This window comes from Bos taurus, chromosome 8, assembly GCF_002263795.3.
Source record: "Bos taurus isolate L1 Dominette 01449 registration number 42190680 breed Hereford chromosome 8, ARS-UCD2.0, whole genome shotgun sequence".
NCBI lineage: Eukaryota > Metazoa > Chordata > Mammalia > Artiodactyla > Bovidae > Bos > Bos taurus.
This window is the reverse complement of record NC_037335.1, coordinates 102754522-102781549: the sequence shown is the minus strand read 5'-3', so window position 1 is coordinate 102781549 and position 27028 is coordinate 102754522. Positions and strand designations below refer to the sequence as shown.

At 52.4% G+C, this 27028-nt stretch overlaps 1 protein-coding gene across 9 annotated transcripts in view; it reads right to left on the bottom strand.

Moving 5' to 3' along the window:
• Positions 1-27028, bottom strand: part of RGS3 (regulator of G protein signaling 3) — a 155168-nt gene that overhangs the window by 50973 nt on the left and 77167 nt on the right. For 7 of the 9 annotated variants that reach the window (XM_059889111.1, XM_059889115.1, XM_059889113.1 and 4 more), the window contains 3 exon segments: positions 24843-24954; positions 18080-18123; positions 11466-11588 (listed from right to left, as the gene is read on the bottom strand). In XM_059889111.1, coding sequence (XP_059745094.1) covers positions 11466-11588; positions 18080-18123; positions 24843-24954 — 279 coding nt within the window. 9 annotated transcript variants of the gene reach the window in all.

Here is a 27028-nt window from a genome sequence, read left to right as displayed (position 1 = left end):
GCCTTTTCGGTTCCACACTCAAAGATTCTGTAGTTCTATCAAAATTCTAGTCATTCATGAAGTAAATATTGCATTCTCTATTATTGGGTTTGTGTGGAGCTGTATTTCTAAAGTTCATCTGAGAGTTGATAGTGGGTCTCAGAAAGCATTTTCCCATCGAAAATTGTGTTATAAATGGTGGTCAGTTTCCTATGCTAGCCTACTGAACCCTTAATGTTCTCCCACAAGAAGAAATAGCAGAAACCTATACTGTAATATATTTTAATCAAAATGGAAAACCACTAACATTTAAAAGACACTGAGAAAATTTACCCTAAGTAGTGTTTGAGCAAAAGAAGGTACACATTAAAGACAGTGCGTTAGTGGCAACTTCTGCGGAAGTCTAAAGGAGACGTCTGACCACACTAGAAACTGCAGGCATTGCACACCGATTCTTACAACTTTCACTGAAAGTTAGCTGTATGCCATCGACCAGCAGTTAGAGAGATTAAAGAACATATGTGTATCCTTATATACATGAAATTAAAACAAGAGTCCAGTGAGCAGGAAAAAAGAAGGAATGGGAGAAGATTCTGGGCTTGAAAGCTATTGTGCTGTCTTCCCAGGAGTAAGCCGGGAAGGAGGCACCTTTGGTTGGGAGGAAGCAGGGTTGTGCTTATAATTTGAGTTCTGAGATGAGGACCTCTTCCTGTATAAGATCCACTGAACATTACTTGACTCAAGTACATGATGGATATTAACCATGTACAACACTTGCACATGGGCATTCCAGGCGGCCCAACGGTAAAGAATCCACCTGCCAAGTGGGTCAGAAAGTTCCCCTGGAGAAGGAAATGGCGTCTCACTCCATTATTCTTACGTGGAGAATCCCATGGACAGAGGAGCCTGGCAGGTTACAGTCTATGGGGTTGCAAAAGAGTTGGACATGACTTAGCAACTAAACAACAACAACACTTGCAAATATTCACACACACTTGTTTCAATATGAAGACCAAAATGTCTCATTTCTTTTTACTTTTAACCTCTTGTTAAAAAAGCCCTGGGGCTTTGGAGATGATTCCTAGAGATCACCTACATTCAATACCCTCGTTTCTCTTGGTAAAGAAACAAATGAGCAGAGAGGTGAAGTAATTTGCCCAAAGTCACACAGCGAGTTACAAGCAAAATCAGGATTTGAACCAAGATCTTCAGAATCCTACTCTGGTTTTCTCTGAGGACAAGGAGCTCAGTGAGAGCTCCACAAACCCGGGAGAGAGAACCATAGGAGCAGTTCCCATCAGGTCTCCTTCCCTGATGAGTCAGTATGGATACGAGGCATTCACAACCCTGAAGTGAATCTGGCCAGACTAGATTGCTTAAGACCAAGTGGGGATCCAGGCTCTGGTCTTACAAAACTGAAGTGCAATGGAAAACGCTCTGAGCCAAGAAAGTCAGCAGACCTGAGTCAAATCCTAGCTCTGCCTGCCACTACCTTGTCCCACGAACCTGGCCAGGTCACTTCCCCTTTTTGAGCCTCGGTTTCCTCATCTAGATTTTAGAATGTGACAGGCTTGAACCGTAATCCAATTCTACAACATCTAGTGAGTACCTACCAAGGATCAGGCTTAACAGAGTCAGAGAGAAATAAACTATGATCCCCACTACAAACCATATGCAAGTTTGCTTAAATAACTTAACCCTGCAGAGAGAGCTAATTTATAAGTTATAAAAATAGATGGTCTGTCAACCAAACGCAAGCACCACACAGAACCACACACACCATCGGGCCTTTGGAAAATTAAGGCAACATTAATATCTCAATTTTATGAGAATACTTATGATAGTCAGATGTTATGAAAATATCTCAAAATATGCAGAGCCCATGAATTGCTGACCTCTAGAAGGAGGGGAGAGGAGTGCAGTGAGGGTGACAAGGGAGAGGCCGTAGGAGAGGCCTGGACCCTGCCTGGGAGAAGGGTGGGTGTGGATGTCTGGCTCCCAAGAAGCTCATGGTCTTGCAGGTGAGACACAGCTGCCTGACACACCATGCTAAAGATGAACAAAACACTATGGAGCACAGACGGGGATGCAGGGACTTCTGAGGCAAGCCAGGGAGCCTTGAAGCCTGAGGATTGTATGTGGCCGGAACAGCAGAGGAGGGCAGGCAACATCAGGCAGGAGAAACAGCCTCAAGAGGAACATGCATGGGGAATTTAGAGAAGGGGAATAATTCAAAATGGCCGGGCTGTGGGCTCAAAGCAGGAGGGCAGAGCAACCAGGGAGAGAACCAGGGTGGGACCATGGCCTCGCAGGATGGTCTTGAAGCAAGGAGTTGAACTACTCAGCCTCCCCAGCTTTGATGGTCTGTGGTTGCTGGAAAGTAGTAGAACGGAGCCATCCAGAGTCAGTGCTCTGGGGCTGGGCCCCCCAGGTTCCAACCCTAGCCACTCACTGGCTGTGTGACCTTGGGTAAGTTTCTCCTCAAAGACTCAGCATCCTTATCTACCAACCGGGTATAGTGAGAGTAAATGTGTAAAGATGACAAAGAACCTCAAGAGGCTGTAGTGAGGATTAAGACAGAATATGTAGGTGAAGAGCTTGGCATTGCTCCAGGCTCACAGTCTTAAGCACTCACTTATAAAGTACTTACTGGTATTATTCTACCCTTAAACTGAGGATCTGGGAACAATTTGGAGGATGGTGGCCCTATTCAGAGAAAGGCTTGAAGAAAGATAAGGTAAAGACGGAGGGCAAGGTTGTGCAATCTTCTTTAAGAATAACAAAAAAAGATAGCAAGATGGCTGAGGCCAAGAGGAAGGTGGGGAAGAGGATGATCTTTCTACAGCCAGATGGGCAGCAACAAGGGGAGGCAGGAAAGCTGGAGAGACTGGAAAACAATTTTGGTGGGGGAGCGGGAGCTGTGGGGGTGGGGCATGGAGAATATCTGAAATCTAGTCCATTTGACACCCAGTTACTTAGTATTGGGGCTTCCCTGGTGGCTCGGCAGGAAAGAATCCTCCTGCAATGCAGGAGATGCGGGTTTGATCCCTCGGTTGGGAAGATCCCCTAGGAGGAGGCTACAGCAACCCACTCTAGTATTCTTGCCAGGAGAATCCCATGGACAGAGGAGCCTGGTGGGACTACAGTCCACAGGGTTGCAAAGAGTCAGACATGACTGAAGCGACTGAGCGCACACACGTACTTAGTGTTGAGATTTGGCATCAGTCAACTAGCAAAATCTGGGCCCAAAACCTGCAGCAGGCTCTCACCTCACCCTTAACCAAGCAGAGGTCAAAGGGCTGAACCTATCCCTTCCTGCCTTCAGCCTCTGTTCTATCAAGACCAGGTCCCCAAGACTCTGTTGCTGGCCCTCTTGAAAGCCAGACTGAAAAGGGGGGTAACCCGACCGTCCCAGTGCTGCTGACTGTCTTCTGGAGTTCCTCCTTGTCTTTCACAACAGATTTTTCAAATCTTGTATAACGCTATTCATCTTGTCAGCCTGGACCACCCTGGGCCATATGAACTCCAAGTTTATTCTCTAGTGTGTAGAGAATAAGACATCTCATTTTATACTCCTCAAGGATTCCATCTAGAGCTTAAGGGGCCACAACTTCTACATGCTCGGTATCTTCCCTCCTGGCTCTTCCTGAAGGAGATAATTGATTTCTTTTACTTCCACCCCCTAAAAGGCAAACCGTTACATCTGGAAAGAGCAATGGATTAGGCTGAAATGCCTTGGCTGGAGGACTAGCTCAGCCTCAGGACTAGCCACAGCTGGGAAGCTGTGTGACCTTGGATAAATCACTTAACCTCTCTGAGTCTTAGTCTCTTGCATCCATAAAACAGGGCTGCTGGGAGGCCTAGGGGAGATAATGCCTGGGGATCCCAGTTGACACCTCTGATGCCCATGTTCTTGCTGTAGGGGCCTACCCACATCGTGAAATTGCCTGCGCCTTCAATTTGCAGAATGCTCTAGGTGCTGTGTATGAGAAATACAGGCTTTGGTGGCAGAATTTATGAAAAAGAATTTAAAATAGAGAATAATTAAAAAAAAAGTCATACATAAATAAATGTCTTCATTATTTCCAACAGGTCCCAATTCCCAAACTGCCAAAGGACCCAGGCAGCAGAGACTGGGAGTTTCAGCAAACCCAGAGCGTGAGACAATAAAGAAAACAAGAAAATGGGATCAAAGGATGTGCAGGGGGTGGGGTGGGGAATTTAAAGAGTCACTTTGTATTCAAATCGCACAGATGGCCTTTCCAACAATAAATGGTTGTGCTCCCGTGCTCCCAGCTCGTAGGTCCCCAGACACACTGCAAGACAATTGGGCCATCAGGAAAGAGGCCATTGTGTGAGCTTCTTAGAGTGATTTGTGTGGAGGGAGGGGCTCGGCCATGTTTCCCGTGATTATGGCTCTTGAAGGCAATTTCGATGCATTCATCATCCTGGACGTCTGGGGATGGACCAGGCTGTTGAGGAGCAATGGCCACCCGATCGTATTTCATCTTCTCGAGCCCATCGAGCCAAATTAATTGTCTCATCGATTTGAAAGGCAGAGCAGCAATGGCGCTGTGGCTCACCACAGTCAGCGGGAAGACAGGGCCCTCCCAGAGCTGATGGCTTCGTCCCCAGCAGCAGCTTGTTTGGACAAGCGAAGGAAAGCGCCCTCCCCAGGGCCAGGTGCTGCGTTTAGTGTCTCTGGCGTTTAGTGTCTCTGTTGCCCTGCCACCAGAGCTCCCAACCTCTGCACCCGTGTGGTGGACAGAGGTAGGTCCCCAGGTCCAGAAGAGAAAAGCTGGCTGCCTTTCCAGACAGGCGATTCTCCTGGGCCTCACTCTCCCCTTAATGTCATTTTGTAAGGGAATCAAATGAAAACATGATGCTGCTTGCTGTCTGTGCAGACCCAGCTGTTTAGCCTCTCAGAATTAACCCTGCAGGCGGAGTCTCAGCTGATAGACACTGCTTGTCCCACTCTGGCCGGCTATTCCCCTGCTGTGTGGGGCACCGGGCTGATCCCCTGTTAGATTATTGCTACCACATGTCTGATCTTTCCTAGGCTGGGAGGAAGGGCCATCTGTGGGAGGCTAAGGGAAGAATTCTCTACAGGGCCACCCTTCTTGAGGTTCAGGTAGCCAAAGCAGCTGAGCAAATCCAGCAGGGCACAAGACTCCTCTCTAGAACACAGAGAGGATCTTAAGGACACAACGCCGAGTGTTCAAGGGGACTTCCCTAGACTGAAGCCCAGCCTCTCTGACCTCCTCTCTAGGCAAGGCCCTGCTCCTACACGTGCCCTTTGTGTGTGAGTTTTGTCTGGACAGAAGGATGTGAAAGCTGCCCCACACTGGCCTGTCACCGCTGTCCCCTGGTAGGTCACCAATCAGCCTCACAGCCAGACGGGTCTCCCCTCAGCGGTGCTGAGCCACACTTAGCCCTGGTCCCTGAGTCTCGGGAGCTCCGCAGAAAGCAAACCCAGTCAGCTTCCCAGGGGCCGAATTCCAGTTTCCTATCAGCCCATTCAGCACCGGATGGACGGACAGCACAGGCCACCCCTGCTGAGGCCTGGGGAAGCCCCACTACTCCCAGCTCCTGGGGACATTCTCAGTACTCGGCCCTGGTCCCTACCCAGGCCTCACAAGGAGGGAGCTCTGTGAGGACGGCCTCGCCCTGACTTGCATCCACTGAAAGTCAGACATGGTGGAGGGTGAGAAAGGTGGAGGACAGGAGACGCTTATCCGAGCCTCCGCTACCCTCAGGGTCTGGACACCCACATAATCACCTCCCCAGCACCCCTCCAGGACAGGTCACCTCGGCCCTCATCTGGAGGACTTAAGGAACTCCCCACCTTGGGTTCTACCATCTTCTAGAAATGGTCCCCGAGACCCTGTGACTCCCTTTCTCAAAAGCTTTCAATGGCTTCCCACTGTGCCCAGACCCAAACTCTCAGTACAACAGGAACCAACACAGCCCCGAACCACCTGGTCCGCACCCGGTGGTCTTTCCCCTTCACTAACTCAAGCTCCAGCGGCCTGGCCTCCGTCCCTCCAGCACGCTGCACCCCTACCCTATCTCAGGCACTCTTCACAGGCTGTTCCGTTCTGCCGGGAACATTCCTTCCAGAGTCCTTGACTGGCTAACTCCTTTCTGGCCTGCAGGTCGTAGCTTCAAAGTCAGGCTTGTCCCCTGCCCCTCCCCCACCCTATAGCCATCTACACAACATTCTCTCTTGAAAGAATCCTTTCTTTCCCTTCATAGATTATCTCAGTTCGTAACCACGTGTGCGAGTGTGTATGTGTGTTAACCTTTACGTAATGCTCACTCTTCTACTAAGATGAGAGCAGAGACCACATCCACCTCACTCTCCACAGTTATCTCAGGCTCCTAGCACAGAGTCTGGCATAAAGCACATGCCCTCAAAATATCCGATGAGTGAAGGAATGAATGCTTGAGTACAGATGACAAATGAGTGAAGCAGTGGAGATATCTTCTGGCAGCCAGGCATCTTGGCGTTGTTCTCCATCAGCGCTGACCTCTCCTGACCTCTCCCCCTGCCCCCAAGGCAGGTGCTGGAAGCCCACGTGCTATTTCACCTCCTTCTTCCCTGTAGGGAATAAGCTTCTGGTTCTTCTCCATTTGGGGCTTTTGGATCCAGTCTGCATCTGCCCACAGGGCCTCTGGCACCACTGTGGTCCTTCTGATGCCAGTCCACACACACCCGTGGGGCCATTCCCTTCAGATGACCCTAGGCCCAACATCTTGGTCCTCCGATTTGGGTCCAGTTGAGGTGAGGTTACTCTGTGGTAGGGGATGCCCAAGAAAGGGTTAAGTTGCCAGAAGCAGAGTCCCGCCCTTGGGTTTGCTCAGCCAATCAGAGTCTGTCCTGATGAGGTAAAGCTTCTATCCTGGGTAGCATTGGTTGAGTTGGCCGGCCCCATCTCCTGCTGGAGAGAGCCATAAGGGTGGAGTTTCTGTGGAACCAGACAGAACTGGAGTTAGCTTCGCTGTCGACTCAGGCCAGGGCTGCCTGACTCCAAGACCTGCCCCTGCTCCTTCCTACAGTGCTCACACGGACCCTGGCATCTCCAAGGCCCCACCTCTGGGTGCTGCAGTGGAGATGATATGTGGCATGCACCTTGGTGTCACAGCTAGGAGAAGTCTTACAGCCAGACCAGACCCAGGAGGCCTCAGTTTCCCTGCCTGGTCCCAGGAATATGGCAGGTGGCTACCAGGAAGTGACATGGAACGGTCGTCACATGTGGTCAAAGTGGCAGCATTCAGCCTCAATAAACAAGGCCACTAGATGAATCTCCTATATAGACATAACTTTAATAATAATTCAGAGAGTTCTTCTTGTACGCCTCTTTGCTGAGCACGTTACATGAGTTTAGCCCTCACGAGAATCCAGTTCATTCAATCACTGTACTCATGAAAAACCCGAGTCTCAGAGAGGCTCAGTGCCTCACCTGAGGTCATAGAGCAGTTAAGCACTCACACCTCCCATATCACTCACTATGTTATTTTAGAACCATCTGCTGGCATATCTGTCATCACCACTGGACTGCAATTTCCCAAGGAAAGAATGTGACAGATTCTTCGTGCATTCCCAGCACTGAGCTCAGGGTGCACCCTGAACGGACGGAGCCAGCACGTGCTGCACCCCACCCTCTCCCTCCCTGACGGCTCAGTCGAAAGCCTGCTTTCCTCAGAGGCTTCCTAATGCCCAGGCTGGGGCTCTGCACGTGGTAAGGGCTCAGTGCAGGTTCACTGAGTGGACAATGAATGGGCAGCCAAGAGCTCCCCTCAAAGGACCCCAAAGGACCTAAACTGGAGTCTGGCCCAGAGCAGGCATTTATTTCTATGCTGCTGTGCTATATGCTTAGTCGCTCAGTCATGTCTGATTCTTTGCAACCCCATGAACTGTAGCCCGCCAGGCTCCTCTGTCCACAGGGATTCTCCAGGCCAGAATACTGGAGTGGGTAGCCATTCCCTTCTCCAGGGGATCTTCCTGACCCAGGGATCGAACTCAGGTCTCCCACACTGTAGGCAGATTTCTTCACCGTCTGTGCCTCCAGGGAAGCCCAAGAATACTGAAGTGGGTAGCCTATCCTTTCTCTGGGGTAACTTCCTGACCTAGGAATCAAACTGGGGTCTCCTACATTGCAGGCGGATTCTTTACCAGCTGTGCTACCAGGGAAGGCCATTTATCCCTATATTTGACTGAATAACCAACCCAATATGTATCTGTCTCTCCCTATTAGCTTAGAACCTGAACAGCCATCTGTGAGTTATTCCAGATTAGCTTGGCAGCATTCCCCATGGTAGGGAGTTTAGTAGAAGTTACCCCAGGTGAGAGAAGACAGCTAGTTTACCCACAAGGGCAGATGACGAGGCGAGAAAGGGTGAAGAGTGCGGATGGGGAAGAACACGGTGCTGAGAAGAAGGGAGCTAGAAGAGGAGAGGAAACCAGCCACTTATTTCTACAGAAAGAGGGAGCACAAAGGCACACCTGGAGCAGCCTCCCCCCTGCCGTGGGCAGCCAGGAGACAGCCGGAGAAAGACAGTGGAGCCGTGGAGAAGGGACACAGTCAGAATGCTGCCCGTCCCCTTATGCCCACCTGGTCCCAGCTGGGACCCCCAGACCCCCACACTGCAACCCCAGGTAACTGCAACCCTCAGACACAGCACAGAAAGCCTACGGTCGCCCCTCCCCACCACCAAGAGGGGAGCAGACCTGGCCACTAAAGGCACATTTCATAGGCGATCGAGTGACGCAGAAATCTCCAGGGCAGAGTTCTCTAAAGGAGACTGGACGACCCCGGGTCCTCAGCTTTCATGGGAGTCACAAAGCTTGAGGAGCTGGGAAGAGCCACCTGACCAGCGTGCAGATGGGACCACCAAGGCCCCAGCGGGAAGCTGTTGCCCAAGGTCGACGCAGCAGGGAGTGGAACACCCACCTCACAACTGTTCTCTAAAACCACCTTCCTCCAGTACCCTCTGTCCCTCCCCAGGAGCATTTCCTTTTCAGGGCATATCACATTTATTATGTTTTGCAAATGGGGGAAGAACTTTTGCATTCCTTGAGATGTTTGAGTGTCAGCTCATTCCAAGGATCAGCAAACACTATTGAAAGGAGCAGGGTTCAGAAGGGGCAACACGGGAGTTTGGGGAGCTGCCTTGCAAAGTGTCTTTTCTCAGAAAAGCACTGGAGTTGGGGGGACAGGGAGTGGCTTAGGCAGCAATTTCCGTTCTGCACACAAGGAGGAACAGTTCCGGAAAGAACAAAGAAATAGCATTAAAAATAATAATAATAGCACGCTTCTCTAGTCAGGACTCGACACAGATTTCAAGCAAAAGAGCTCTGCACAGTGCAAGAAGCCAGTCCAGGCTCAGCTTGGCCTTCCCTCTTCTTTCTCCCCTGGTGGCGGCAAGCCTAGTGAAAAGACTGCAGCCCAGCCCTGGGCAAGGAGGTTCACGGTCACCGGCAAGGCAGCCGGGACCTGACAGAGCAGGGCACAGGTGCACAGCCTGTGCCGGCTAGACAAGCCACCTGGTCTGGTAGTTAAGGTGATTTTTTTTGCTGAAACACTCCTGGAACCACGCGGGGCTGGAGAAGATCCTATTTACTAGAACTTCTCTCAGGGAGCATTCTGCAAGCAACTAGAAGGAATGAACTGCTAAGACTCTTCAAGTGTGTATGATGTCGGTAGGGAAAGTGGGCAGTGAGATCCATAAGGGGGCTGCCTAACAGAAGGTCGTTACTAATTGCTGCCCAAGGAGGGTGGGCCAAGTGGGGTGTGCCAGCTGGGCAGGGCCCTCTCTCAGGTGAGGGGGCCATGTGAGGCCATCCCGGTGGTTAGACCCTTTTCTTCTCCCTCCTCCAGCCCAGCGCACAGTTTCTCATTAAGCACACATTTAAAAGAGCTTTAATCTCGAGTCACGTCCAGCTGTTGCCTGCCCGAGATGCCCATATATCTTGGTGCGGCCCTGAAGCCAGGCCCCAAATCCAGAGTCAGTCAGCCAAGCCTGCAGCCCTGCAGGGACCCACTCTCAACCCAGCCTGCCTTCAGTCGCTCAAACTGTCCCCCGACTCCCCAACCGAAGATGGAGAGACTCCCCAAGGTGCTGAGAAGGCTGTTGCCAACCTACTCCAGAGCCAGCAGACACAGAAGTTGAGGCCAAAAGAACTTTTTCCGCAGACCAGGAGGAGCTAAGCCTAAAACACAGGACAACTGAGGAACACAAGTTCCTCCTCACCAGCGGCCGCCCTGGTGAGAAGGAAGCGGCCTGTTTTCTGATTGTGACCCACCCCAGATCAAGGAGGCCAGGCAGCCCACAGCCTCGGCAGGTCTCTGTGGAGTAGCAGAAGCTGAGATTGGGAGCCAGCCAGCCGAGCAGGAGCAGGTGGGTTGTGGTTGACTGAGCGCCTACTGAATACCAGGCACCATGCTACGAGCTGTGGACGCACCGTCGCCTTTCCTTCACACGACAACGCTTTGGAGAGGAAACTGCTCTCCCCAGGTGGACCCCTAGGGACGCTCAGTGAGTGGTAAAACAAGATAACTGTCGAATCTGAGATTATATAATTCTCAGACACTATTTTAGGAGCTGCTGGCCGCCACCGCCCCGCCAGGGGTATGCGGTCCCTTTCCCCACTCCCGTCCTTGGCAGCCTGCCCTGCCGGGCTATGCGCAGGGCGGCCTGAATGCAGCCAGAAGCCGCGCGGGGCCTGCGAGCTGACCAGCTGCCGCTTGCTTTCCTTTCCCTTCTTCTCCCTGATTCCAGCCGGCCAACCACCTTGGCTCCTTTGGCAGCCAATCAGACCAAATTCCCAAATGGCCAGCACGTTCAGCGAGAGAGGGACTCACAAATGGGGGATACAACTGTGCCTGGCGTGGGCATCTGGGGGACAGTGGGTCCAGCTCTGGTCCCATCACCCTCCACAGGCACAGGACCAGCTGCCCGTCCCCACGTCAGCTTCAGCTGGGAGTCTCTAATCTCCCTGATGCTCCAGCTGGCAGGGCCCCAGTCCCCGGAAAACTCCACTTGCCTCCACTTGGCTGTGGCCTGCATCGAACCAGCAGGCTTCTTTCTGCCATAAGCGTCCATTCCTAATTATGTCTGCCTCGGGCCAGTTTTAAACACCAGTGTGCTGTCCCTGGGCACGACCTAGAGGGGGGACCACGTGCCTGGCAGCAGCAGGAATGCCGGCCCAAACTAGACCTTGCCACAGGTGAATTAGAGAACAGGGTGGAGAATTGATGGGTCACGCTCAGTTCGGCTCTGCCAATCTACCCGAGAGCCCTCGAATTCGCTCAGTAGATCCAGTGACACGCCAAGGAGAGAGACGCTCTCAGCTTCTTGCCAAGAGCCTGCTGCCCAGTTCCAAGTTCTGAACTCGGGCTGGTCCCAAGCTCAATTTGGAGGCTCGGGGGTCTGGGCTGGCCATGGTGGGGGACGAGGGCTGTGGCCCCCGGTGAGGCCCTTACCTTGCTGTCGGGGGACGGAGTCGCCAGCTGCTGCTGCTTCGCGATGTTCTCCGACAGGCACCAGCACACTCTCTTCTTCTGCTCCTGCGAGTGCGCTTCCAAAGTGAATAAGCACTCTGCCTTCTGACGTCAGAGGAAACAGAGAAAGGGGCAGTCAGGGCTGCTCCCTGGTTCAGGGGGCCCCCGGCCCGAGCCCAACCCTAACCATCCAGTGGGTGAGGCTGCAGCAGGGTGGGGAGTGACCACTAAAAGCCACAAGTGCGCACACTAATCCCCGGTGACATCGAGGCAGCCAGACGAGCAGGGGAGCTGGTTCGGGGGCCAGCTGGCAAGCCCTGTGCCCACGGCCTAGGGGAGGGAGGCAGTGGTTCCCAACACAGTGGAGTCCTGTGGAGAGCTGCAGACTGCCATGGTGAGGTCACCCCCGGGGACAGGCGGCAGAAGGCGACCGCTGGGGGAGCGCGTGGGGGACCCAGAGGGCCGAGGTCTCTGCCCCCCTTACATTCTGTGGAGCAATGACCCCTCCCCAATCTCAGCACACTCATCTAATCACAAGACCAGGGTGAAATGGGTACCCACACAGGACCTGGGTCCCTCCGGAGAGTCTTTGGAGACTGGTCGCATGGCCTTCAACAGCCCCTGCTGCTGCCTGACACATGAGCTGAGTCTGATCAATGACTGTTCAGCTCAGTTGAGTGCAAGCTTCTGGCACTGCTGCCATTTAAATCTCGCTTTGCTATTTAACCTTGTTAAGTGCTGCAATCTCATCTCCCCAACTAGACCCGAAACCCCTTCTAGGAAGGCCTTTTTCATCCAGGCCTAGTATAGTGCTTGGCCAGTCAAGGCCTCAGTGAGCTCTGGCTCCCAGGAGACTCTCGGAATGAGGTCAAATCCAGGCCAGCCTTAGCACAGGCACCAGAGAGCTGCGGGGACCCAGGGAGTCAGCCCCGAAGGAGCCAGAATGTGCTGGGGGCGGGGAGGGGAGGAACAACATGCCCCGCGTTATCATCCTCTGCAGGACGCTCTGCTCTGCGCAGGGAGTGGCGAGCTCTTTCTGTCTCCGCTGGAATTTGATTATAACCACAGAGGGCTGCGATTTGATGAACTCATCCAGGGAGCTAAGGGTGTGAGCTGGATGGCTCAGAACATAGAAAAGGACAGTGTAGAATTCTATGCAATCCTTCCTTTTTTTGCAGTTGGATAGGACTGGTCTGAATCTCAGCTTTGTTGCTTCCTAGCTGTCAACCTCAGAGAAATCTGTAAGATGGGAATAACCACGATGTCACCTACCTCTCAGAGCTATCAGGAGGGCAAGCAATAACCCAGGCGTCAACAAACAGCTTCCCTGGTGGCTCAGATGGTAAAGAATCTGCCTGCAATGCAGGAGACCTGGGTTCAATCCCTGGATGGGGAGGATCCCCTGGAGAAGGGAATGGCTACCCGCTCCAGTATTCTTGCCTGGAGAATTCCATGGACAGAGGAGCCTAGCAGGCTGCAGTCCATGGGGTCACTAAGAGTCAGACACGACTGAGCAACTAACACTTTCAACAAACAGCAGCTATCTTCATTATTGGTACTTCATTTGTTTAAGAAATATTTATTGAGCACCTGTTTTGTGTCAAGGACTGTGCTAGGCCCCTGGGGGTGAAGAGGGAAATAAGAGAGGCTGAGTTCTTGCCCTTAGGATGGGGGCAGAGACAAGAGACAATTAAACAATGTAATTACAAACTGTGGAAAGGCCGAAAGGGAGAGGTCCTGTCTGAGCCCAGTAGACAGAGCCAGCCTTTCTGGAGGGGCAGCACCCAGCCAAGGCTGAATGAGAAAGAGCTGCCAAGGAAAGTGCTAGGGAGAAACCGTTCCAGGCAGAAGGAACAGCCAGTGCCAAGGCTCCGAGCTGCGATGGTTGGTTATCAGCTTCATGGAGTAGCATTTGAGCACTTTTTCTCCCCTACCATCTGACCCAGCCCTCAGGGAAACCACCCTTTAGGCAAGGGCCACCTCCCAAACTAAGTATTCCCAGGGTGCCAGCCCCAAAGTGCTCAGAGTTGTTCTTCCTAAAAGCATCAGAGGAGAGCGGAAAGAAAGCCCCACCTCTTGGTTTCAGGGAACTGAGTGGACGTGGTGAGGCAATTCTACCACTTAATAACAGACTTCCACTTGCTAGAATCCCCAGCCCACTGCAAGGAAGGACTCACCCCAAGATGCCCCAGAGAGAAGCCAGGTGGAGCAGGAGCTGATCAGAGAGCCATCTGCTCCCTGTCTTGTCACATTCACCCAGCGAGGGGAGGGGCAGGGCAGGGACTAGGGTCCCTTCTCACTTAGAAACGCTGCCAGTGTGGAAAGGCCACAAATTTGGCCCTGGCCCAAACCCCTGGAGGAAGGCATGGCAACTGACTCCAGTATTCTTGCCTGGAGAATCCCATGAACAGAGGAGCCTGGTGAACTACAGTCCATGGGGTGGCACAGAATTGGGACACGACTGAAGCGACTTAGCGTACACGCATGCACGCACAAGCCTCCCAGGCCTGCCTCTACCTAGCTATTTGGGCTTCAGCAAATCCTTTCAACTCCCTGAGCCCCAACTTCCCCCGCTTTTTCTGTTCTGAAGCAGATTCCACCTTAATAATAATTCCCTTTATCTAATTATCCATTTTAAAAAGCACCTTCCCATCCATGATCTTAAGAAGGTGTCTGAGGCCCCAAGGACCTAAACCTAGGCCCAGTTGAGGGTTTGGGGTTGGCTATCTTAGATGCTCACACATTCCAGGGAGGCCCTAGCTCCCAAGCCTCCTCTCCAAGTGCCGCCTGGAGTTTGGGAGGCTGGCCTGGACGAGAGGGAGAGCCTGGAGCCAGCCCCCTCCAGGAAGGCTGAATTCCCATCTGCCTAAATCAGGGGCCCCCACTGCCTGCCTGGGTCTCTCTTGGTCCACTTTGTGACCTGACTCATCAGTTTAACACTCATATACACTGTGTCCTCAAATATCAGGCTCCAAGGTCAAGGTTGTAAGCTGCCCTGAAACCATCCTCAGGAAGCTCACTTGGAGGCAGGGCCTCCTTGATCACCAGCTGGTGAGCTAAGCTCTCTGCAGATGGAACAACACTGGGCCCAGACCTCTGCATTCAAACATACGTGTGTGTGTGTGTGTGTGTGTGTTTGTGTGTGTGTGTGTGTGTTGAGTTGTGTCCAACTCTTTGCAACCTATAGACTGTAGCCTGCCAGGCTCCTCTGTCCATGGAATTCTCCAGGCAAAAATACAGGAGTGGGTAGCCATTTCCTTCTCCAGGGAATCTTCCTGACCCAGGACTGGACTTCTCTTGTGTCTCCTGCCTTGGCAGGTGGATTCTTTTGAGCAATCCCAAATCCAACTAGAAACCCGGCTCCTCTTGCCTTCTTTCTTTAAAACCCAATCTTGCCTCAACCTTCTTGTTTCTGAATTAATATTATCCTTATAAAAACGAAAACCTCTTCTACTACAATTTACATTTGTTCACTTGCTGTGACAGATGTTCTCTCACTTAATTCAATTCTCCCAGTGACCCTACGACATAGGGAGAAAGGAAAAACACAGCTGTTACCGTCTTTTAGATGAGAAAACTCAGGCTCAAAGAGGTTAAGTCGGCAGCCCCAAAAGTGTCGGGAGAGGAGGGATTCAGAGTCTGTCTTCTGCCTCCTCCAGAATCTGCAATCTTGCCTTCTTTATTTAACAGTATATGTACATTACAAAGAATGTGAGATACTCCTCTTAGTTTTTATTTTAGAGGATCGATAAATCATTGGCAATGTTGCTAATGGAGAGTAAATGAATACGAAAAGCTCTCCCCCTGTTATGACGCTAACAGGAATAACAGGAGCATTTATTGAGTGCTCACTATGTGGCAGGTTCTGTGCTAAGTGCCTTGGACACAGTATCTTATTGAATCTCATTTAATCACTGCAACAACCCTATAAGGTAGGCCTCAACAGCCTCATTTCAGAGATGAGTATATGACTTGCTCAGATCGCTCAGTTAGGAAATGGCAGGGTCAAGATTCCAGTCTAGGTCTTCCTAACCCCAAAGTGAAGACTCTTAAATTAGTAGAGCCAGGATCAAATTCTCTGCGGATAGTCCCTAACCCATGTGCCCTTTGACCCCATGCCCCTGGTACAGCCCGTCATAGGCTGCATCTGTCTCAAGGATTTGCAGGGGCTGAGGGACACCTGTCCGGGGAAATTAAGGCCCCAGGGCCGAGGACTACTCAGGTCAATCCAACCCGAATGATAACTAACCAGGACCTACTGCTGGGGAACAATCAGAGCAGCCGCCCCCCTACCCCCACCCGCCCCAGGCAGTCGGCACTCTCTCAATGCAGACTGGAAAACCGTCCCTATAATCCTGACTCTCTGGCCTTGTTTCTTCTCTGGACACCACCTGCGTGTTAGGAAACAAAGAGAAAAACCACTTGCTGGAAATGCCAACTAAGACACAGGTCTGGAGTTCTCTGTGGGTTTCAAAACCACGGTTGGCAGGCCTGTTCCAGGCCGCAGGGTAGGCAGGGATCTTGTCTTCTGTGTGTTACAGACATGCCTCTTGTAAAGAGCAGCCATTAAGAGAAAAGAGAGGCTTCTGGCTGCCTGTGAATTTCAATCCTCCAGCCCCTTGGGGTCGGATCACCTGACACTTTACTGAAATAAAAGGGCCCGGATCAATATGCCTTCATCAGTCTTTGGAGGGCTAGGAGGTCACAGCTCCCTGGAAACCAAGGAGCAGAAGTGCTTTTCTCTGGGAAAAATAACCCCAGCCTGGCAGGAATGGCTCTCTTGGCATTAAAGAACTGGGAGCCTCATTTCAGGCCCCGCTGGAGAGAACTGGAATCCAGATGGGTGAGGCTGGAAAGGCAAAAGCTCTGAGGCTTCCCAGCCTGCCTTCCAGCCTCTCCTAGCCTCCTCGCTCGGCTCCAGGCCAACACGCCAGCCCTGAAACGTCTCCACCAGCTACTTCCTGTGCTCAGCGGGGATACGCTGACACGGGAGGATACTGATGCCTTTTCAGACCTCAAATGGCCATCCCAGGCTGCCGGGGTCCCCAGCTCAGCTCCAACGACGTCCACTGCCTTTTGGACTCCCTGCTGTCCCCTGAAGCTAACATCTCATCAACTGTCTTAACCTCAGGGGTCTGGTCACCTAAAGGGGACATGCCTGGAACTGAAGGAATGATCTTCCAATCACAAACAATATGCAAATTCCTTCTCAAAAGGGTGTACTCCCCTTGGCCAGCCAGCACAGACTAGGCCTCACACATAACGTGTGGCCAGTGCACTCTCCCACAGACGGACAGTTTCCCAGGGCTGTTATTGGGTAAGACAGACAAACAGAAGCAGAAGGAAGGAATGGGTCTAACGAATCCCTGCTTGCAACTAGTAGCAGACTCATATGAACAGAGGTATAAGGAGTAAGAAAATTTGCTGAAAATTGAAAAAAAATTTGGCTCAGTAGCTCTGTTTTTCCATCACCAAGGCCTCCTTTGATTAAACCCCTGGGTAATGATATTTTTGGCTACCTGATGCGAAGAGCTAACTCGCTGAACAAGACCCTGATGCTGGGAAAGACTGAAGGCAGGAGGAGAAGAGGGCGACAGAGGATAAGATGGTTGGATGGCATCATCAACTCAATGGACATGAGTTTGAGCAAACCCCGGGAGATGGTGAAGGACAGGGAAGCCTAGCATGCTGCGGTCCATGGGGTCGCAAAGAGTCAGACACAACCGAACAACTGAACTACAACAATAAATGATATTTCATCTCCCAAAACACATCAAGCAATAAGCTGTTTGCCTCCAGTTAGCTCAGCAAAGGCACAGTGTCCAGTTGAGCTTCTGATGGGACTGGGATAACCAGCCTGAAGAAGAGAGGAGCATTCAACCCACTGAGTGGGTGTTACTCCAGCCCACCATCAGATGCTGGATGGTTTCTTCCATGTGTATTCTCTGGCCCAGGGGAAGGCCTTTTTAAAACATTGATAAGACCTTGCAGGAGGGGGATGTAGGTGGTATCTTCCAGAAAGAGAGGAGGAAAGAGGTGGGCACAAGAATCAGGGCCCTCTCTAGAGGACTGTTGTTAGTCCCTCAGTCGTGTCCAACTCTTTGTGACCCTGGGGACTGTAGCCCACCAGGCTCCTCTATCCATGGGATTTCCCAGGCAAGAATCCTGGAGTGGGTAGTCATTGCCTTCTCCAGGGGATCTTTCCGGCCCAAGGATAGAACCCAGGTCTCCTGCACTGCAGGCAGATTCTTTAGCCACCACGAATAGGGTGATGCCTGACTTGACAGGCCACATCCTCATTGTGACCCTTACAGGGACTGGAGACCAGGAAGTCCTAAGCAGGAGGCCACAGGGTCCTTCTTTCCCCTTTAAGCATGTTCATGTCCACCACTCTTCTACACAGAGGTGAGAGACACTGGGGCGGAGCACTCTGTCCCATTCCGCAGAGCAGGGCGCTGCCTCGTGGACCTGCCCAGAACCACCACAGGAGCAGGTGTGGAGACAGCCTCAGAACCGGCACTCGCACCCAGCCCAACATCTTCCTTCCAGCCCCGGGACACTGAACCCTCTCCTCAAATTCAGGGGGAAGCACTCACCTCTGCAAGATACAGCACACAGAACTTCAGGTCTTCTGAAGAACCTTTGAGGGAACAAAAAGGAACGCTTGCATTAGAATTGGCTACAGAGTCTCAACCATTTGCTTGAGCTCCACCAGCTCTCTCACCCATAGGGCTGTGTGTGGTACTTCCTGTAAAAAGAGGAAGAAGGGGCAGGCTCTCGGGGCAGTGAAATCTCAGGAGGAAAGCCCACTTGGTCACTAAATAGGTTGAGGTACAGCTGTGAGGCCTGTGCCTGCAGGTCAGCCTGCTCCAAGGAGTGCTGAGCTCTCCCTCCATGAGAGGCAGCCAGGAGCAGCCTCCGGGCACCATGCACGGGGTGCAGGGGACTGTCAGCCAACCCAGGGGGCGTCTTTCTCACCATGCCCCTGGCGGTAAGGGACACAGAGGCAGCACACTGCCTGTGTCATTTTGAAATGCCACAAGGAGCCACCGAGGAATGCGTGGACTCTGTGGACTGTGCAGTGGGGAGAGGGGAATCCCCAGTCACAGGCTGGGTGGAGCCTAGAGATGGCTTCCCAGCCCAGGCCCAACCCCTCAATGTGTTCTCCTAGAGTTTTCTGACACTTGGTCTAGAATCCAACACTCAACCACTCCCCAAACCCTCTTCACCTGGGCAGCAGCTGGGAAACCTGTCGGCCGCTTGCCCCTCCTCCAGCAGAGCAGCTGAGACGGAATACCCACCCTAGGGCAGAAAGTGATTTGGTCTGGGTACTTCGGAAACACAAGAGCCAGGAGATAAGCCCCAGCTGTCGGGGAAGGCCTCCTGGAGGAGGACCCTTTTGAGCTTGAACTCAAGATGGGAAGAAAGGGCGCTCCGGAAGCTGGGAACAGCAATGGCGAAGGCATGGGGATGGAGGATCACCAGCTGTGCTCAAGGGATTGCCAGGGTAGGGAAGCCCTGCCGCCTCCTCCAGGCTGCCTTCCCTGACCACTGCAGGTTGCTCCTCAGAACCTGGCAGCCCTCCCCACGGGCCACTCATCTAAGCACAGGCCAGGGGTGGTTAGCAACTTCCTGTATTTCAAGCATTCGCCCTCACGGGGCAGGTTGTCCTTTTTGAGGGAAATAACCACACAGCACATACAACAGCAAGCACTTAAGCTGCCACAGAGCTTTCGCATACCCAGTGCTGCGTGCCAACCATGGCGCCAAAGGTTTCATGTGCATAAACTGGACCTTCATGACCACCCTATGAGTCAGGGGGTATGCTCACCCACGATTCATGTGAGAAAGCTGAGGCAGAGGGGATGATAACCTGCCTCAGGGAGAAGGAGGAAGAACCAAGACTTATACCCAGAACACCTGCCACAGAGTCCACACTCTGAACCACTGCACACCTACCTCTCAAGGGCTCACCACGTGGGCCCGACCCAGCCCCTTGTCTCCTTGAGGAAGCAGGACCAGTGCTAGGCTCAAAGCAGAACCCTCAACAGATACTTGAATCGCAGAAATTGTCAAAAGAAAAATAAACACCAAGAAACCCAAAACCAAAATGCATTGCAAAGTAAAAGTGGCAAGGAAAAAAACAGATTTTTTTTTTTCCCCTAAAAAAGAGAGAAAACTTTTCTATTCCTAAGAAAAGTAGTAAATGAGGCCCTCACGTGGGTGGAGACCAGGCCCTCTCGGAACAAGTATATGGGCAGTTTCCTGGGCAAGTCTATCCCTAAGGCTAGGGATGCCAGCCAGAGTCAGATAAAAATAGCTCCTAAGTAAATGGGGGTATGCTTTGGACTTAGAATAAATCCTTCTGCTTCTCCCCACCTAGAGATGGGCTGGTGGGGGGAGGGGAACCCTGCATAAGAAGTCAATCATGTTGAAGAAACCTCTAATTTCAAAGCTTCTGCCAGTTACTTGCGTTACTGAGGGTGGAGACAAGGGGAGGTGGTTTCTTTTGTTTAAGAAAACAACCAGGATGTTTCCTTGACTTTCCAGAAGCAGACTTTAGTGCCAAGGGACAAACAAAAAGATCCATGTAAGAAAATAACAGAAATTTGGGTTTTAGAAGCTGGTGGTGAGAGAAGAGAAGGTTCTAGAAGGGAGGGGCAAGCCAGCATGCTGGGAGCCTCAGGGAGACAGGAGGCCAAGGTCAGGAGGATATGACCCAGAACATATATTCCCAGTGGCAAGGGATCACTGATGGATTGCCTTGAAACTTCTCTGTGCTTCGACACCCCCCACATTGCTGCAGACCCTCCCTGACATGCGCTCCATGTCATGGCCTCGTGCTGGCAGCACTCTGGGGGAAGGACGGAATGGGGGCAGCAGCACTCAGCACGGCTCAGAGCCTCACATAAGGACAGCAAGACTCAGAACCCAGCGGTCCTGTAAGGAGCTGCAGCGGCAGAAAGAAGAGGCTGCAGGGTGGCTGAGCCAGGAGAGAAACTGCAGCCCCACCTGAAACCCTTCCAGAACCCAGGTGTGGGCTCTGGACTTCCCAGAGTATGGAAATGGGGGTGAGTGTAAAGGAAAGGGGACATGAGGCAGCACACGTTTGGGCTTTCCATCCAGCACTCCAACCACTTGCACCATTTTGAAGTTTAACAAGGAGCCACTTGGTTTCTGGGTGAACCCAACCAAGGAATGTGGACCTTGGGCTGGTTAGGAGGTGGTTTAGTCACTAAGACGTGTCCAACTCTTGCAATCACATGGAATGTAGCTTGCCAGGCTCTTCTGTCCATGGGATTCTCCAGGCAAGAATACTGGAGTGGGTTGCTATTTCCTTCTCCAGGGGACCTTCCGACCCAGGAATCAAACCCACAACTTCTGTATCTCCTTCATTGCAGGTAGATTCTTTACCAAGTGAGCTACAAGGGAATGGGCTATGCAAGGGTGATCCTCAATCACGAGCTAGGGGAGCCCAGAACTGGCTTCCTGGTCCAGGTCTGACCCCTCTGGCACTTTTCCAGAGCTCTCTCAAGCCTGGCCTTAGATCCCAAATCAACCAGTTACCAAGTCCTCTCCACTCGTGAGACAGGCCAGGAGGGCTGTTGTCTCCATTTTCCAGATGTAGAAACTGAGGCCTGGGGAGTGGGCAAATGGTAGAGCTGAGACTTGAACTGAGGAGCCCTGGCCTCCAAAGCCCATTTCTGACCACAAGGTCATACTCTGTCCCTTTCCCGGTTTACTCATCTGTCATTTCACCAGGCCACGGGCTCCTTAAGTGGGACTATGTCTCTGTCTCTGCTATTACCCTGGCGGCCAGCACTGAGCGGGGCTCTGAGGAGACGCTCAGAAAATGTCAACCGGCTAAATTTAACTCCAAGCGCTCCCGCAGCCAGGACCCAAGCAGCTGAGGCTCCAAGACGGGGCGCATGGGCTCTTCAGGGAGGTTGGGGAACCCAAGAACCAGCTGGACATTTCCAGGCCATCCTGAGAGACCAGGGCAGGTCAGGAAGATACACTGTGGGCGGGACGCGGGCCGCCTGGGATGCAGAAACACAAAGACCAGCAAAGTCAGTGGGCGGCAGAGGCAGGAAGAGACCACAATGGGCCCCGGCTGACCGGAGATGTCCCAATTGTTAGCGCCAGCTCTCCGCCTGTTCCCATTACACTGCCTTTCAGCCCCGGCTGAAGCCTGGGAGAAGCTGGGCAGGAGGAGGGAGGGCAAGGTTTAAGTGGCCACCAGCCGGAAGCGAGGGAGGCATGCACCCCAGCCCCTAAACCCAGGCCTCGCTTCCCGTCTCCCTCCGGACCTCCGTTCATTCACCCAACAAACATTCACTGGGCACCCACGATGTTCCGTGCCCGGGCCCGGCCCTGGGAGTGGGCTTGGCCAGCGGAGCCAAGCACCCTTCAGACACATCACATGGAGAGTCCTTGTTCCCTGGGTGGGGCAGACTCTGCTCTGCCAGGGAATGGCCCTCGCCAGCCCCAGCCCACAGGAAAGGCTGGGCGTGTTCTGTGTTTACCGTCTTCTCTGCCCCAAACTGAACTCCCCACACAGGTCGATTTGAAAGAGACAAGAAACCTTAGGAGTCACTGGCAATGTTAATCAGAGACCATTCTGCCAAGAGAGGCTCCAGCTGAGGCCGCGGATACATCTCCTAAAAGCCAGCCTCGTTGCGGCAGCGAGTCTCTGGAGGCGTGGCGGAGGTGGGCAGGAGTGTGGACACCAGGACTCAGGACACTGGGCCCGGCGGCTCCAACTCCAACGGCTGGAGAAGGGATCGCTGGGCTTCTCCAACCCCAGGACCCACAAGGCTGTCTCAGGGAGCAAGGGCAGGGCAGCAGGCAAGAGCTTCACAAATGCCTGGGAAGCAATCTAAAGCTGTCTAAGCGTTGGAACGTGCACCTTGAGAGCTCAGTGTCTCTGGCCACTTCCTTTGCTCCCAGCAGTTCCTGGGCTCCCTGGAGAGCCATGCTTGCTGTGCTTGCTGACTGACACTGCTGGAGAAAGGTGAGACGCCTTGCACCAGAACATCTGGCTGGCAACCCAGGACAGGCACACACACACACATACACACCCCTCACATAACAACCCAATAAGCTCCAGTGGCTGTGGGCATCTCTCCTGAGCAGGGCTGGCTGTGGCCACCCCCAGTCTCCAGCCCCGGAAGGCCATGACTGCACAGGCAACTCAGCATAGGGGAGGTTTCTCCACAACATCCCAAGGCCTGACACCACCCACCCTGGCCAGCAGCCACCCAGTGGTAGATGGCATTCACCCTGCCTCTCCCTTCAAGCCTGGGGTTGTGGCCTCCAGGAAGGGAAGATTCAACCAGTTCTCAGTAGACTCCACCCACACCGTCTCCCCAAACCCCGGCCCAGGCCAGAGGTGGAGGCCAGATGAATGGGCGCTGGCCATCTTCTCACAGCAATCTCAGGTCCATGTGAGCACGTCAGAGCTTGGAGGGAATGTGAAGGACTGTGTTCCAGCCCTGACTACTGAAAGAAAAACTGCTGTCCAGAAAAGGGAGAAAGGACCAGCTGACGCTGTTCCCCAGGTCAGCAGCAATGCGGAGCCCAGGACCCCCCTCCCAGCTATGACCCTCGGCTCTTCCTCTGCCGTATGGCTCCCAATCCCCACCCAATGCACAGCCAGTTTGTAACTCTTCTTTCCCCTCCCTCCTTATAGCAAGAGGCTGAGCAGGCCAGGGTCCTGGGCTTGCAGGCCCCAGACGTGTGTGGGGAGCACAACAGAACGAGAGATGGCTCAGGTGGTAAAGAATCTGCCTGCAGTGCAGGAGACCCGGGTTCAGTCCCTGGGTCGAGAAGATCTCCTGGAGAAGGGAATGGCTACCTACTTCCAGTATTCTTACCTGGAGAATCCTATGGACAGAGAAACCTAGTGGGCTACAGTCCATAGTGTTACAAAGAGTCAGACATGACTGAGCCACTAACACACTTTTCACTTTGGTTTTTATCATCAATCAATGTGTATTACCGAGCACAGCCTCCCACCAGCACCCCTCAAATCTGACAGGGTCCTAGATTGTGTGAGCTGGGGATGGGCAGGCGTGTGAGTGCATGTGTGTCCAAAGGGTGGGAGAGACATGGGAATGGGTGTGCAGGGAAAGCTGGGTGTGAGGGATAGGCGGGCAGGGTGGGGGGGTGGCAGCAGCAAAGTCAAGGGCAGAGTCGCCCCCCTCCCGCAGGCACTAGGGGGCTCCCTGGAACCTCAGGATCTGAGCTGAACTTGCTCAGAGGACTGCTCCTCACCATGACCTTGGTCAAGCCCAGCCCGCCCCGCAGGAGAGCCTCGGCCCCCAGCGAGGTGACCTGCTTTTTCCCCTCGGTGGCCGCCCTGCTCAGTGGTCAGGAGGAAGCCAGGGGCAGGGAAGAGAAGTTGTAAGTGGCTTCCTGTGGGGCTGCGGGAGTAGGGGTTCTCACACGGCCTGGGTTTCTAAGGAGGAAGAGCGGTGGGGGCACCGAGCGCGCAGGCCGGGTTTGCAAACAGGCAGGAAGTTTTCCTGGAGCACAAGCCGTCAAAACAGAATTCTTTCGCTGGGTAATGTTTTCCTCCCTGCCCCTGCCACCCGGGCTCAAACAGGTCTGGTGTTGTTTTCATAACCTGGGAGAGGAAACCGAGCCCCTTACAGCAGAGACCTCAGGCACCAAACCAAACCACTCCACAGATACTCCCACTGGTTTCCCATTCCCGAGTGGAGGGCAGGGCCACCGTGGCAAGTTCGGGTAGAGACTTGCTCCACGCTCCCACGTGCTCCTGCTTGCCAGCCCCGGCCAGCTCCTTGCGCCAGCATCCCGGACTCTGGCCTGGGGCATGTGGCTGGGGGAAGCAGCAGTGGTCTCCTGTCCTGGATGTGTGTGGTGAGTCGAGAGCTATGAGCATTGCCTGGGTGCGCGGTGTGAGCCAGTCACTTTGCATAAACAACCAAACTTAATTTAACCTCCACAGCAGCCTTCTGAGTTACTACTGGCATCCTCATTTGCACATGAGGAAACAGGCTCAGAGAGGTCCAGGAACTTGCCTGGACACTTGTCACCTGCCTGAGGTGACACAGGTAGTGAGGGGCCGGGCCAAGCTTGGAACACAGGTCTGTCTGAACCCAGCGCTCTTCCCACTCCACTCCCGAGCCTTCCCCAAACCTCGCTGGAGCAGAAATCTCCCTGCAAAGTTCAGGGTGAACAGCGGGGACTGCTAGCCTAGACTGGAACACCAGTGACTAAGAGCCAAGTCCACGGGCGGAGCCTGACCGCACATCCCATCCATGCTGCCCAGACCAGGAGGAGGACTCAGGGCGAGAGTGGAGGCAGTCCAGGGCACCTAGGGCAAGCACTCACCTTCCTGCAGCTTCACGCTCTGGAGGTAGAGGGGGTTCCTTAGGACGTTGCAGCGGCCCGGCTCATCCTCCTTGGTGAAGAGCAGGAGGTCTGAGTAGGCAAACAGCGTCACCTGCATGGTGAGAGAGCAAACAGAGCCAGCTGCCCCACTGCCCCAGAGGCCAGAGCCACAGGCTCCCCTGGAGGGCCAGGGAACAAGTTGCCATCATCTCGTGTCTCTGTCATCTTGGGCAGAACCAGGAGCAGACGCTCAGTGTGCCTGCTCCTCATAGTGGGAAAAACTAACAGAATAAAAATTATCCTTCATCCTCAACCTCCAGGCCTGATGACCTCTGCCTGCCTGTCAACATAGCAAATGGACGGGGGAAAGTGGAAACAGTGACAGATTTTCTTGGGCTCCAAAATCACTTTGGATGGTGACTGCAGCCGTGAAATTCAGACACTTGCTCCTGGGAAGGAAAGCTATGACAAACCTAGACAGCATATTAAAAAGCAGAGACATTGCTTTACTGACAAAGGTCTGTCTAGTCAAAGCTACAGTTTTTCTATTGGTCATGTATGGATGTAAGAGTTGGACCATAAAGAAGGCTGAGCACCGAAGAATTGATGCTTTCAAACTGTGGTGCTGGAGAAGACTCTTGAGAGTCCCTTGGACAGCAAGGAGATCAAACCAGTCCATCCTAAAGGAAATCAACTCTGAATATTCATTAGAAGGACTGATGTTGAAGATGAGGCTCCAATACTTTGGCCACCTGATGCAAAAAGCCAACTCATTGGAAAAGACCCTGAAGCTGGGAAAGATTGAGGGCAGGAGGAGAAGGGGGCAAAAAAGGATGAGATGGTTGGATGGCATCACTGACTCAAAGACATGAATTTGCGCAAACTCCAAGAGATAGTGAAGGACAGGGGAGCCTGGTGTGCTGCAGTCCACAGGGTCGCAAAGGTTCAGACATGACTGAGTAACTGAATAACAACAAGCCTCTCAATAGTCAGACACGCCACAGGCCCACCTTCCTGACCAAATGCCTCTGCAATCTCCAGACCAGGGCCCTTGGCTTGGAGCCACCTTGAGCTGCAAGAGATACCACATTCACGTGCATCCCCCTCTAAGTGTCTGGCTGAAAAAGCACTAGACTTGCAGTCAGAATTTGAGGCTCCTGTCCCACTAAGTAGCCATGAAAACTTGGTGAAGTCCCCAAATCCCTTCAGCCTCAGTTTTCTCATCTGAGAAAACCATGCAAACAGGGGGAAAGTCCCTGCCGGGCTCCCTATGGGCTTCTCTCACAAGCTCTGTGTAGACTATGAATTGAAGCATCATGCCATATGCATGTTCTTACCAAGTTCCTTGCAGATAATTTCAACTGCATCCATGCACAATCACATCAAGAAAAAGTCAGTTACTTACACTCCAATACAGACATGGACAGAACTTTTATCTCTTTGATGCATTAGCTGCTCCGAAAATAAAGGAGAAAGATATTTTTAGACATTATAGGTAAACCACCAGGCATGCTCCACATAGTTTTATGCTAAAAAAAAATCCACTTGATCCTCTAATGCCAGTAAGGATTACACTGAGCTTTGTTTTGCAAATCCTGCAGTGGCCTTTAGTCAAAAGCAATAAAAAAATCCTATTTTAGATTCTCTGAAGAAAACAAAATATTATTAATTGTGTGGACTTCCCTTTGAGGTATCAAAATCTGACATTTCACCTCATGTGGTGTAGGAAGAGTCCGCCAGAGGGTCGCACGCACTATGGAAGGGCCACAGTGAGTGTACGCTGGCTTGTTGCTCAAGTTCAGATGGTCAGCATGCTGCCGTTTAGCTGTCAGACTGTTGCAGATGACCTAACAACTCCACCTCTAAGACTCTAGCCTATAGGAATTCTTACAAGGACATATAAATGTGAACGTGTAGGGATGTTCTCAGTAGCATTTTTTTAATAAAAAAAAAAAAAAGAACATAAAATCCCCTTAAGAGAAGATGAATAAACTAAATGATGCTATCTTCATATGGTAGAATTTTATGCAACTATTAAAAGAATAAAATAGAGCTATGTGGGCAGAAATGGAAATCTATTTGTCATAAATCAGAATACTGCAATGTGCAAAAATACCTAGCATATAATCCAAATTTGTAAAGCAGAACTGTACATCTGTCTATATTTTTTAAAAGTATTTATTTCT